A 15,104-nucleotide genomic window follows, 5' to 3' on the forward strand; every position below is an offset into this window, starting at 1 on the left:
CCCTGGAGGCTCGTGGTGATCCCGGTCCCTCACTGAGATTTTCACCAAACGACTGCACAGATATAAAATCGGTTGTTTATTGCCGCTCATTAATGAGACCCCTAAACTCTCCCTGCCACAGGTGGAATCACTTTTTATGCTCACGGTATTATCGGGAAAGATAAACATAAATACGAACCCAGGACACCTTCACTGTCTGGTTCTTTGCTCATGTGCTTTTTGGTGGAAAAAACGCATTTTTCAGAGAGAAAAACCCAGGATAACTGTTCAAATATAAAAACAAAGATGTGTTTTTTGAATCTGGTTGCGTAACATATGGACACGGTCTTCGGTTCGCACAATACGAGGAGGGTTTAAACAAACCATGCCTGAAGGCAGAGGAGGAGGGAGGCGGGGGCGGACAGACAGGGAGAGAACATACAGTTTCAATTATCTGCAATCGAGACGCCGGGCTTCCCACATACAAACACGGGCTATTTACTCAAACGGACATTTCATCAGTCAAACACACAATGCACCACTGTAAGCAGAACACACACACACACAAATACACAGGAGAGCTGGTCAAACACACGCCAGCAGCCACATGTACAATAACCCGACATGTACGCATGAACAAGCAATCGCAGGTTTGACGGAGACGCGTGTGGAAATCTAAAGAGGTAAACAGTCAGGCGTTTGATCCGGGTGGACAAAGTGATGCAACCACACACACACAGACACACACACAGGCGTATTGCTCTGTTTTGCATGTACGGAGGAGTCTGAACTCACTCTGCATGTCAATGTGGCAGCATTACCTGATATCATTAGTATGTCTCTGTAATGTCGGCGGCTCTAATGTCCCTGAATGGGAGCCAGGAAGTGAAAGCACATCAGGGCCTTGGCAGGGGCAAGAGCCAGTGTGTGTGTGTGCGTGTGTGTGTGTGTGTGTTAATATTATGGCCGTCTGGGAGGGTGTGTGTGTCTTTGTGTGCAGGTTTTAATATGATGCCGGGAAGTGAACGCTCCATCTTGTGTGTGTGTCTGTGCCGCGCAGGGGACGCTATGCATAAAAAAAGCATAATGTGAGGTAAAGGGGACATTAGTCTTCGCAGGAAGCCGGGGACTCAGGTGGAAGACCTTCTGTGTGCTGAGGGGGACACAATACATCTTCTGAGTGGGAAGAGAGGGAGGGAGAAAGAGAAGGGGATTGAGGAGGAGAATGATGAGGACGGGAGGAAATGTGTGTTTAGATAATACGAGTGAAATATTGTGTCCTCTGATTGTATTAGCATAGTGGCCTGCAGCCCGAGGTCTGGATGATCCCTTTATTAGCTCACACACAGATTAAGGATGTCCGTCATATGGATGCGATTCAGACGGAAGCCCATTTCCTTCAATTTAGACGACCGGCTTTAGTGCCAGATGATACTCCTTGAAACACACACACGCACACACACACGAGTAAACAAACACGCAGAGGACGACTCGGCCTCACCATGGAAACTGGTAAAACGGCGATATGAAATTCATCCAGGTTGTTGTGAAAGCGCCGCGGCTTTAGAGGCGATGACACACACTTGGCCGTTCCTGACTCGCGGCCGCGGGTTCATGTCCTCATCCTGACACGCCGCTGTGTGTATCTACAGTGAGAGCGTGTGTGTGTGTGTGTGTGTGGTTATCAGTGGAGAAGTTAATGTTTTGTGCAGATGGCAGCGGACTGACCACAATACATGCACACACACACACACACATACATGACCGGGAATTTCCTTTTCCTCATTAGTGTCGGGCGGTAAAACTCTGAAAAGATTTTGTGCATTTGCTGCATTTGTGTGTTATTCTTACCCAGAGATCTCCAGACGTGTTTCAACACTTTGAACGGTTTGGCGCGTGTGCAAGTGCGAATGAGCCGAGAGTCACTTTAGCATTTTTTCCAAATTAGACGGCTAACGCGTTGACAGAGCCAGACGATTAGAATCAGAACACAACACACAAAAAGGCTTTGTTACACTTGCTACATGTGCACCTTTCGAGACACTTTCTCAACGGGGGGGGGGGGGGGGGGGAAGCGAAAGAGCCTTAATGCATTGGAACAATCTCTCATGTGAAGTGCTGAATTTTGTGGAGTCACTGGCGATTCAGCAGCTGACAAACGCTCTGACAGAACGCTTTGGCGAGTGCAAGAGTGTGAATGAGCGGAAAGTCACTTTTCCATTATTCCAAATTAGAAAGCCACGCGTTGACAGTGCCAGATGATAAGCATTGCAACACAACACAACACACACACAGACCCACACACACACACACCAATCTACTCTGGCAGCACAGCTGTCGCATTCATCAGAAAGTATTGCCGCAGCTCGGGAAATGAATTTCTCGGAGCCCTTTTGGCTTTGCTGTGAATCTGCGATGCTCATATATACAATGAGGCTCAAACGAGAGTCCAAGTGCTTCGACACAATGCCTGAGCAGCGCTCTCATCCCGCGACTGAGATACTCCGATTTGTCTTTTCCAAGCCGCTTCCCTCTGCCGTCTCTTTTCAAATGGCATAATTAGACTCCTGTATTGCCATCTATTCCTCCTCGCATCCATCCATCCTTTTCTCCCCCCCTCCCTTCCATCCATCTTGGATGCTAATTAAGCATGTGTCTCGGCGCGGCGCCCTCCGCCTGGCACCCGGTACCCGCCCTCTGTTGGCAACCTCACCCCCACGCCCAGGCACAATGATGCACAATCCACCCGATATCCATCTTCTCCCTCATCCCTTTAAAAAAAAAAAACACTGATGAGACTTTGCTCACTTTCCCCGTCGGAGTCGAGGGAACAGACAAGACGCAGGAGTGCATTGAGCCGGAGGAGACGCTGGGAGATGTGGCGTGTGCGTAGGTGGACGACAGACAAACAACAGCGAGAACTTATGAGCCGCAGAGAGACTAACTACTGCTGCCTCTGGCTGTTAACAGCTGGGAGGATGAACTTGGAAACAGACATTTGCAAATGCATGCACAATGCTCGGTTTGTATAAGCGCACACGTTGTCTTTAAAGAGATCTCTGCTGATACAAGTAGAAATAGAATAGAATAAAACATCTGGCCTTCGGAAATATTGTGAAAACAGCTGTTCAAACAGGAAAAGCCTGAAACATTGATGTGTGTCTAACAGCATCTATCAGTTTTTTATGCAGAAACATAATTTAGATTCGGTCCACAACCTTGAAAAAGCAAATCATCCGTTTTTTTTGCCTGACATTGATTGCATCAGGCTCCGGTCAGGTTCGGATAGAACAGACAGAAGACCCGTCGGGTTTTGGTCGGGTCAGTTTTCTCTCAGACTCGGACAGAAGAAATAGTCTGAACTTGGCTTAAAGGGACTGTTGGCTCTTGATGGAGGAAGTCACTCTCCTGAGTGCCGTTCTAATTCTCTCCGTTTTCTCTGAGTCTGCATAAAGCTGATCTCAAGAAAAAGGAAGCCGATGGAAAACAGATCCTGGCTAAATGTTGGAAATTGAGCCAAAAACCTTTAGTGTAGATAGAGAAAGGGACTAGCTGAGAATAGACAACAAGTTAGTCCCTCCATATAGGTGGTGCCATTCTTTATCATTTCCTGGTGTTTTGCAGCAACAGGACGTTTCATATCAAAAATCGAAATTCCTCCCTCTCCTCAAATGGCTTGTTGGCATGGTAACCGACGAATAACCAACAGAGAAAAAAAGCTCACAAAGGTCAAAGAAGCTCTTTCATGCTCGTGAGGTCGAGCCTGTTGGCTACACAACAACATTATGCTGTATTAGGAGCCAGTGTGTGTGTGTGTGTGTGTGTGGATACATCTCGCACAGGAGGCTCACTTTGCCCCCCAGTGAACACTAAACACCCCCACACCTGGACCTCGCTCACTCGGAGCTCGTTAGCAGCAGATGGCTCACACACACACACACACATGCATCGAACTCGCATACGCATACACACACACACCCACACACACACACCCACACACACACACCCACGCACATCGGACCAAAGGTTACACACACTCAGACTGGAATGCAGTCTATTTTGGTAATAGGCCAATCTGCTGGTAATTGTCTCCATTGTTACTGTTTATTTAGGCCTCAACTCTTGACCTCCGAGTCGCTCTTTACATTTACCTACAGTCGGGATCAGACTATCACTTGGATGTGTGTGTGTTTTGCTGAGTTAATCTTTCCTGGTGAGGACAGAGCAGGTAGTGTTAAGATAATATTCAACTCCTTAGTGGAGACAACTCACATCGATGCTGCCGACTTCTTCCCCCGGCCACGGCTCCACGCAGGCTACTCTATCTGTCCAAATAAAACTTGCTCTGGATTAAACCGTTTACACAAACTCTAAATAGATTGAAAGTTGTTTACGTGCATCAGATGAAGCATGTGCTCAAAACTGATTTATTTACAATGTGCTAAAGCCGCTGGCTCCAAGAGGAAAAACACAATAAAAGATGTTATGCAGGACGAGACTATTTCAGAGAAAGTGGCAATTAGCCATGAACATTTTGTATCCTCTCTATCTGAGGGGGTTACAAAGTTCACATGTGTTCATACCAGATTGTTCTGATTGTGAACAGTATCATCGGCTGTTGTTGATAAAACTGCTGATCAACAGGCATCAGAACAAATTTGTGAGTTAAAAAAAAGTATATTTTTCCTACACATCTATTTTGTTACCGCATCAGTCAACATGCCTCCTAACCCTGTTCCATGTGATTGAGTGTGTGTCTGTGTGTGTCTGTGTGTGTGTGTGTGTGTGTGTGTGTGTGTGGCCATGGCAGTGGCCATGGGGTGTTGTTTATTAACTCACTGGGACTGTGTCCCTGCTCCTCTCCCCCTCTGTGGGTTTGTTTGCCTCCCCACTGCTCACTGAAATAACATCCAAATACCCCTGTGAGTGGGAGAGTGTGTGTGTGTGTGTATGTGTGTAGTTGCTTTCATCCATGCCTCTCCAGGTCATGATGCCCGGAGAAGGAATGTCTCTCGTACTGGGGGCAGACTTATGTTCAGTGTATTTAAAAAAATATGGGAAATATGAGGTTCCAATGTCATCAAATCTTCCTTGAAAGATTATTGAATGTTCCTCTGAGACACTGTCGGGTAAGATTTGTTAAACTCAACAGAGGGAGAGAATCACGCGTGCATGTACTGAACCCTCTTCTCTCGAATCCAAACACAGAGTTGGTGACGCGCTGCTGAAGTAAGAGCGGGCGAGCGAGGAGGAGAACGAGAGATTTCTATCAACTTGCAGACAGATCACACTCTGCAGTTTGCCCGGAGGCCAGAGACAAGCTGCGAGGATAAAGACAGACACCAAATAAGTCCCTGCAGGCCTCGGCTGAAACCAGATGGGGAGGAGGGAGAGGGAAATTAAAAACTCCTCACCCGCTCGCTGTGCAGCATTAAAATGAACTTTCTTAAAACAAAAGAGAGGGGGCGGGGGGGGGGGAGCGGGGGGGAGCGGGACGTGTTGAGCCTCAGGGATGAGCTGCAGAGACAAGGACAGAGAGGAGGGAGCTCCGTGGACAGAATCGCTCATTGTGACTTTGCGAAGAGAGAAGAGAGGGAGAAAGGTGCTTCACACAGAACTCTGGATAGCGGCTGGTTAGAAAACACAAAAGCTGGAAAAGAGATGTTCGCTGTTGTCTTTGTTTCCCGGGAGTGCGAGCGAGAGTTCAGCCTGAGTCGGAGCCGGTGTGTTCCACAGCCGGTGAAGAGCAAAGTGCTCCTGTGTGAGCACCAATCAAACGAGGAGATAAGAGCGAATGGCCAGGAGCAGGCGGGGGGGTCATAGGAAATTAGGGAGGGATTATAAAAATGAGTGAATCCTCATTCTCTCCGTCTCTTTGCTCTGTAGAAGTATCAAAGCTGCAAGCGGACTCATCACTGGCGCCTTTGAAAGGAACCATTATAATTAGTGTTTATGATGGTTCCCTTTTTTATTTTATGTTACTAGAGCAGTTCCCATTCTAAACAGCCACATTTGTACTTCTGTTTCGCTGAATCTCAACTCAGTACTCAGAACTCTAAACTGGAGAATCAGCCGTCATGTGCCAATGTGAATCAGTCTGCATGAACGGTGTGTGATAGAAAGAGAAGCATTGTATGAATGGCTGAATGTGACCTTTGAGTGGTCTGTAAGGCTATAAGCAACATATAAAAAGTAGGGCTGGGCAAGTTAACTCGTTTCAATTCAGTTAACTCAAGTGATGAGTTAACTCGATTAATTATTTTATCTCGCATTAACTCAGGTTTGATTATTTATTGTTTTATTGTGAAAGTCAGGCTTTTATTTTGTGAAAGTCTGTTGCTGACTGCTGCAGAACAGGAAAAAAGAAAATAATTGGCGGATAAACAATCGAGTTAACTCATCACTTGAGTTAACTCGATTAAAACGAGTTAACTTGCCCAGCCCTAATAAAAAGTAATGTTCAGTCCAAATTAGTTATGAATAAAAGATTGTTGTCTTGAGCTTGCACTCACATATATGCATTCAGAGATTCCTCACATTATAGGAAGATACTGCCATGTACAAGTTAAAAGATAAAAAATGCCAACTGCAAATCATGTAAAAACAAAACAAAACCCCTTCTACAACATCAGGAAACATCTACGACCTTATCCACGACCCTGACCTTAACAACAGCGGATGCAGATGAGAAAATACTCGAGAGAAATTTGTTTTCAGACCAACCTACCGAGTGTGTTCCAAAACCCTCGGCAGCATAATGTGCCGTCTCCAGACCTTCCTGAAGTTTTATAAGTGCTGCGAGAGGTTTTGTTTATTCAGGATTGTTTGTGAGCATATGGCGTCGCAGAGGAGGAGATCAGGCTGCAGGTGGTTCGGAGAAGTTTAGACGGATGTTTGGATTCCCGGCAATAGTGACGGGTGCGATGCCGATGATCTGGAGCGTTGGAATCGTTTCTAGCACGCAGGCTGGAAATGAACGCTTCTAATCTGCAAACAAATACACACACGCTTTGAGGTGATTTGAAAAAGAAGAACAAAAAATAAGCAAGTCGATTTATTTTCAGAATATTCATGAAGCACCAGGTCCTGATAATGCAGCATTCTGGAACACAAAAAGGTATTAGCGCAAAAAATTCAATTAAATCTGCATTGCAAAACATGGAATTATCTCACCTCGCTGGCAAACGCCGGAACTAAAACGGGCTCGCACGGCTGGATTTGGACTAAATGTCTTGTAAGGAGGAACAATCTGTGCAGCACCACTTTAATTTTATAATTATCACCCTGCACCCCCACATTAACAGACTGCAGAGCGCTTTACTGTAAGCTTCACCTCCCGCTTTACCTCTCCTCTGTCATTTCCCCGTCTCTTCAGCCACTGTTTTTTATTCAGGAGCTGGTCCCAGTAGCTTGTTCGGGATTATTCTGGGATGCATGATCCAAACACTAACTTGTGGTCGGGCCTGTGCAATTACACGGGGCCAGAATAGAGCTCAGCCCGGTCCAGAGAGTCAGCGACCAACGGGCAGCCTTTAATCAGCACAGGCCTCCACAGCTGCACTGGGCTATGTGTGTGCATGTGTGTGTGTGTGTGTGTGTGTGTGTGTGTGTGTGTGTGTGTGTGTGTGATGTAAGTGCAGAGAGAGGGTGATCTCAGAGGGGGGTGATGAGGATTCCAGGATCAGCGCACTATTTCTTGTAATTACTGAATTACTCATAAAGGTTTATGTGTGTGTCTGTGTCTGTGTGTGTGTGTATGTGCATGTATGTGTATGGGTGTGTGTGTGTGAGAGCTTTCTGAAGTGCATTGTGTCTTTTTATGTGTTTGTGGTATGCCACCTCTTAAAGTTCTCGTATAAAACGTGTGTGTGCGAGCATGTTGGTTTGTGTGTAGTTTGTGCTCGTAAGTATTGTGTACGCATGCTTTTGATGTGTTCATACATGAATCCACATGCGTGTGTGTGTGTGTGTGTGTGTGTGTGTGGGTTAGGGAAGACTAAATTACATTTTCTATATTTGTGAGAATGTTTGTGAAATTAGAAAGCAGGACTTAATGGAACTTGCCTGGTGATCCAAGCACTTCAAATGTGGCTTTACCCATGGGGAATGTGTGTGTGTGTGTGTGTCTGTGTGTGTGTGTGTGAGAGAGAGAGAGAGGAACAGAGTCACAGAGTGGGAGAGATGTTGAGTGATGGTGTGTGGTCGCCAGTTTTCCTTCTCTCGTTCCTCATTAAATCGGTACAGGAGCATCAGTTAAACGTCAAATCTACACACACACATTGAAACACACACACACATTGAAACACACACACGCACACACACACAGACACACACGGCATATGCTAACCTGATTAACGCTAACATTAGACTAACATTAGTGCAGCCTCCTTCAGGGAGACGCCCCCGGACCAGCTGCTCTCTCTCTCTCTCCCTCTATATCCAATTCATCTTCTTTATGAACTGAAACTTCTTCTTAACTAATTGTCTAGTCGGACAAGATCGGGAACGACGATACAAGCTTTTTGTTTATAATGTGACGGTAACTCTTAATGACAGGAAAGGATCTGACAGTTGTGGTAGTGAGGAATAAAGGAGTCAGTGTATGTGTATGCCATTGTGTTACTGCATAATGTGTGTGTGTTTTGTGTGTGCAGCATCAGCAGCTTCTTGCACGATGGAAAGATTTGATTCACTAAAAGGTGAAGAACTCAGAGAAACAGACAGAAGCTGTACATTTATTCCTTTCTGGTACCTGCTATTTAATTTCATTCACATTTCACGAATTAAAACATCTCTAATCCCTAATGGGAATTTTCCTTTCCCTTTGTCCCACTGAGCAAAGATTTAATGTCATGCTTAAGGACACTTCAGCAGCTTCATTTTCCCACCTGATTTTATCACCACGTCATTCTCTCCCTTCCCTTCCCCTTCTCCATTCCTACAGTCGTTTATGTCAGTGCCTCCGTGCCATCTGTCTCCTCCTCGTGCCAACCCGGCCCCCCCCCCCCCCCCGCTCGATGTGCCATTTCTCATCCTTCCCATCTTCGCCCTAAAGCGTCTCTCTACATCTTATTTGCTTCCATGCTGCCCTGTTGCTTTGGCCATGTTCTCTCTTTTCTTTTGTGCTTTTCCTCCCAATCACATACAGAGTCTTCTCCTTCACCGTTGCACTTCCTGTTCCTTTTCACCGGGCCTCCTCACTCCCATTCCTCCTCATTTACCTAAATCCCTCATTCCATTTCCTCTCCCTCGGGCCTCCTCCTCTCAGCTTCTGCAGCGATACCCTTCTTTTTCTTGCAGCTTCCCCTAAACAGTGAGGAGCACAGCGGGAGCAGCCTGCCAGCACATGCATTACACCTGCGCTCTGTGTGAGTCGGTGTCTTCGGCGGGGGGAGAACAGGAGTCGGACTTGTGCGCGGCAGAAGGTGTCGGGCGAGAGCGGTGACGGCCGGTCACTGGGACGCAGTGGGAGCCCGGGAATCGCACCAGTAAACAAAAGGAAATATCAATATGGAAACACAAAGTGCCTGCAGACGCGTCTTTGGAAGAAGTGCTGCTGATGATAACACAGGCGAATAGGCTCACATTCATTAGGACCGGGGGCGCAAAAACAACTACACAACACCGGGGCTTTTGCCTGTGGGCATGAAGAACCCTACAAAGATCTGTGTGTGTGTGTGTGTGTGTGTCGGCCATCTATCACCGTGACAGGCCGGTGCGTGTTTACTTAATGATGTGGGGGTTTATTTATGAAGTGATGGCCGACGTGTGGGAGGGGAGAGAAAAAAGTGAGAGAGTGAGGGAGGGAGCGAGGGAGGGAGGGAGGGGGGGGGAGATTGAGACAGCCCGAGGATGTGACATTAAAATATCATCAAGGTGATGGATGTCCGCACGCACGGCATTAGAGAGAAATACAAAAAAACAGCTGTGCGACGGAGGACAAGTCGTATCTGGACTTACGAGTGTCTCTCTCTCTCTCTCTCTGTGTGTGTGTGTGTGTGTGTGTGTGTGTGTGTGTGTGTGTGTGTGTGTGTGTGTGTGTGTGTGTGTGTGTTTCGTAATGACTGCGGAGTGTGTAGTCGCCCGTGTGGTTCTCTGTGACTCCTGTGTTCATTTGGGTGTCACATGTGCTGCCAGCGTTGTTTACGATTCACAGGGTAATGAGTTGAAGATAAGATGCATGAGTTTGTGTGTGTGTGTGTGTGTGTGTGTGTGTGTGTGTGTGTGTGTGTGTGTGTGTGTGTGTGTTTTTGTGTTCCTCCGACACACCAAACAAGCCTCCACTCCACTGGCCGTGTTCTCCAGCCGTAATGCACATACAGCAGACTTGCATTACGATAAACATTTCATGACCAGAGGAGACACAGACCCATGTGAAGCTCCCTGGACGTTCAGCTGCATCACAGAGCGGGCGGGGGGGGGATAAGCGACTCCTGTCAGGGCGCCTGCAGACGATGCACAGGGACAACCACAAGGGGGCAAAGGGGCAACAGGGGGAATGAATGAAAGAGTGAAGTAGTTTCCTTCAGGGTAAGAAAACCCACTGAAGAGCCTTTAAAGATGTGATCACGAACATGTAACAGAAGGATAATGGATCAGGAATGAACCACCGACGACCTCAAACTATATGTCTGAGGGCGGAAAAACAATTAGCGTCATCCTATGAGGGGAACTCCACCGATTTTAACCACGACAAGGAGAACTCAGACTGTGAAATCGGTTACATCACGTCTCGTGTCCAGTCCGGGGAGGTGACCCGTCTTTTTACACTTCATTTAAAAGGCGCCTGAGGGAAAATCGGCACGGCGGGAACGGACCTCAATTTCCAAAACACAACCTCAATCCAAAGTAGAGCTGGAAGAAACTTGCAGCCGCCAAATGTAAGATGCTACAAGTGAAGCGGGCGCAATCAAAAGAGGCAACACGTGTCATTTTTTGAGCGCTTGAGGCCCCTCCCCTGGGATCCATGTGGGTCGGAGGAATATTGACAAATAAGGTCATGACCCACATCAATCCAACAGCCTTCTAACACTGGTATTAAAAGCCTAACCAACCCCTGAAGACCTCTTATCTCAAAGTAGTCTGTCAAATCAGTGTTGGAATTATGTGAGGAACTATTTTTAGAGAGGTTCCAAGAGCATTTTTAGAATTCGGAGCCCAGATGAAGAGATTTGCAGGGAAAATGAACATCGCAATTTCATCCTGGTGAAACTAATAAAGGGAACTTCACAGACGTGGTTCAGGATCGGTACTAGATGCCTAACCTGGTAATTTCTGCAGAATCGGAGGCGCTTTCGAAGCTGGAATCTGAGCATCTCTAATTAATTTCAATAGATGTCATCATCGCTATTGGATTTTAATGGCATTTCAAAAAAAGATAGGATTTGGTTGCATCATGGGAAATGTAGGCCCCGGGAGCTTTAACAATCCAAGAAAGTAAAACAATAAAAGACTTTAAGACGGTGATGAATATAACAACAATAGGGCGATGGGTGCGAAAAGTTATTCCAGACTTAACCTTACGGAACAAAGGAGTCTATAAAAAGACTTAATTAGCCATCAGGATGTTACATAGAGCCTATGATTAGCATATGGAGAAAACAGACAGAGAGAGAGGGAGAGTGTGATTGTCATAATTACAAGTGTGACCTATTCACAGACAGGGAACACGAGGGGAAGGGTCAAATTAGAGAGGGAGAGACGGACGGAGACGGAGGGAGATGAGAGGCGGAGGAAAGAAATGAGGACGGGGACATGAGCTTCTTTGGAAACTAGATTTAAGTGACACACACACTCACACACACACTAAGAAGCCAGTGACACCCACATAAAAGACTCTTGCCTCACACACCCTCCACATCCAGATCATGCAGATAAATGGCTGCTGAAAGAATAAACAGAGCCATAAGGAGATATCGTAATCGCCGCCTTTTATCCCTGCTTTTTGTTTATGTCAGCTCGGGTTAGTGTGTTACCCAGCATCCTTTAGCTGAGCAAATATATAGACCCACACACACTCAGCTCCTCTTTCAACCACACACACACACCACTCGAGGACGGAGAATGGTGGCTCCTGGCCTTGTGTGGAGAGCTTTGAAAACCTTTTTAACCGTTCAAGGCTACAGAAATGGCCGGGCATAAAAGAGCAGCGGCGGTAGCGGTAGCGGTAGCGTGGCGATGGCGGCGGCGGTAGTAGCAGCTGTTAAATGGCTGATCACACAAGGCCGAGGCGAGCGCTGGCTCGAGTGGTCGGCACTCAGGCTCCTCTCGTATCGTACAGGGAGAGAGAAAAGGTTAATGTGTGTCGGTGAATTAAAAGTAGTGGATTGTTAACTCCATCTTGTCAACCACACAAAAAGTCCTATTCCATACAAATATAGTGCTTTTATTTTGGCATCCTAAAAAGTAAAGTAAGTCATTTGTGTGTGTGTGTGTTTCATCCTGATCTCCAAAACTAGAGGATTCTGGGTAACGTAAACCCTCGCCGACATAAACACAAAGTGAGGATGAAACGCTCGCTGTGGTCAGAACATCTATTCACGTCTCTGCTTACTGTTCGGTGGTCGACTCTCTCCAGGGCGTGTGTGTGTGTGTCTGTGTCTGTGTCTGCGTGAGCTTTGTACAGTCGCCCTTTTTGTGTTATTTCAAAAAGTATTTACATTACATTACAGCTCGAGTGTAATTCACCTAGGACAGTCTCTCATAACGCGGTGTCATCGGATTTTTACAGCTGCCAAAATGAAGGAGGGAGCAGATCTGAGGTCGTATAAATGCTGATGCCCTTTTTTGGAGTTTCAAAGGCAAGATGTTTGAACTTACAGTTGATAATGCTTAATATTATTATCATTAAAAAGAGGCTGGAGTTAAGCATCAAGTGAACATGACACAAGTCAAACTAAATGTGATTTTAAGAAGTTAGAATGAAATATTTGTTAAAATGTTTTGGATCGTTCAGGCCGATTGCAGGAAGTTGAGACAGAATTAAACAATAGAAGAAGAAAAAGAAGCAGGGGGTGGCTTGCAGGATTACTTGTTGTCCTCGCCTCTGATGAAAAAAAATAAATATGTATATTCAATTCTAAATATATAACCATTTTTTACACTTTCACTTGTGCTTCATCATTCCATTATCATCTTTTCTCTCTTTTTTTTACCCCATGTAACTTCCCAGATGTTTTACTGTTTCACTTTCTATTCTGGCTCTGCCTGTGTGCATGTGTGCATGATTGCTGGTGGGGTGTTTCATTATCGGGTTCCTCGGGGGAGGAGCCCACCGCTGGGTTTCTCCGCCGCGGACACCGCCGCCTGCTTTTCATGAGAGGAAAAAATAACAATCAGATCAGAGGTTGTCCTTCGCACTCTCTCTACTTTAATTGCATCAGAGTTTTCGGCGCTGACTGAGTCGCGGTGAACCCAGGCACGGACGCAGGCTGCACTGGGATGTGTAATGAGTGACGAAGCCCTTCGGGCCCCAAGGAAAGCGGCCGTGGTGTGTGTCTGCGAGCGCCTAATGAAGCCTGGTTCTCTGGGCTTCATTGCTCAATAAACAGATTGAGGTGATTGAGTATCGGAGACGCCATCAGTAAATCCATCCCATATTTCCCAGAAGCCTCGGATTCTCTCTTTGCTCAGTTGTGTCATTTAATGAAAAAATAAATCTACTTCTGAGGAAATGACTTTGCAAATCGCCGCGGCCACTTTCGCCGATTCTGACTCGGATCAAAATGTGATTTTCTGCATCCTTGGGCTCACTATTAAAGAAATCCCATTTTAAAATGGCTGATAAATGGCTATCGATTTCCATGGCGAGTATGCTGAGTTCAGGAGAGTGCGGAGGTAAATGAAATGATTCCTCGGGCTGGATCGATACGGGTTCAGGGACATTTAGCGGTGCGGCTTGGCTCCGAGAGGCAGCTGCAGTACAGTGAGTGGCTTCACACCGCTGTTGCTCTTTTCCAAATTGAGAGGGAGAAAGCAGGTAGAGCAGGTTCGGGGCAGACAACACTATCATGTTTCCTCACGGAGGCAGGAGGAGAGAGAAAGAAAGGCTGAAGTACAGAGCTGTGTGTATGGAAATGTCACCGGTCTAATAGATCTCTCCCTGAACTAAATGAGCAGGAGAGCGGGCGCCGCCTCGGTGACACGCGGCGACTCCAAATGTTAACAAGAGCTGGAAATAGACACCGGAGAAAACAGGCCGGTGCGCCGGAGACACAAACACACAAACACACAAACACACACATGTACAGTCCAGCTTTTCACTCAGGTTTGAACTAGACACCGAGCACTAGCGGACATTTCCCGGGCTTCGCTACCAAGGCCACTCACCCGGTTGGGGTCGTTGTCCAGAGCTCGGCGTCGTGCGGTGTCCAGCTCCTCGTAGACGGGAGCGGCGCGGGGGGGCTGGTACTCCCGACGCATCCCTTGGAAATGCGGATCACTGTGAAGAGAGAGAGAGAGAGAGAGAGAGAGAGAGGAAGGTGTCAACAATCATTTTGGTTGGAACTGATGTGGTTCACCGTTGATTTATAGGACGATTCCGTGACTTTGAGTTCCAGATGTCGTCGGTTCACTTTAAGAGTAATTTTCAGCACATCTTCATCTTGTGTTGAATCCACAGGAATTCTTTGGCGTTGCAGATACAGCCCTCGACAGTGGAGGAAGACTGATAAGCAGACGGATAATATCAACAAAGTATTATCGCCTCTGCAGAGACACCAGGGCCTCAACTGAACTTTCCGCAGCTAAGAAAGAAAGATATTGAACAGAAACGGTATAAAAACTTTCCATGGATGTGGCTTTTCACTTTAAAAGCCACATGGAGCCGCTGCAGACGGATGATCCTGCTGAATCCGACCTTTGCAAAGTCACCAAAAGGTGAAAATGAAGAATATATGAGCAAACAACAAGGGTACTCTGTACTGTGCACCCCCCCTGCCAGGGCCCAACTTACGAAAACACATTAAAATTCATTAGATCCAGATCACACACTAAATAAGCCTGTTCTTTTCCATCAAGATCCATGAATTATTATCTGAGAAATGTTGAAATATGCCCCATTTCACAATGTTGTTGATCTTCCCCCCGATCTGGATCTGCGCCAATATTTAATGGATTCTCTTTCC

General features: G+C 46.5%; 1 protein-coding gene across 1 annotated transcript in view; it reads right to left on the minus strand.

The window, feature by feature from the left end:
• The window catches only part of pard3ba (par-3 family cell polarity regulator beta a), a 136,603-nt gene that overhangs the window by 16,029 nt on the left and 105,470 nt on the right, over positions 1–15,104 (minus strand). The window contains exon 22 of the mRNA XM_061067263.1: positions 14,308–14,419. Coding sequence (XP_060923246.1) covers positions 14,308–14,419 — 112 coding nt within the window. The remainder of the gene's footprint in view (positions 1–14,307; positions 14,420–15,104) is intronic.

This window comes from Limanda limanda, chromosome 23 (assembly GCF_963576545.1).
Source record: "Limanda limanda chromosome 23, fLimLim1.1, whole genome shotgun sequence".
NCBI lineage: Eukaryota > Metazoa > Chordata > Actinopteri > Pleuronectiformes > Pleuronectidae > Limanda > Limanda limanda.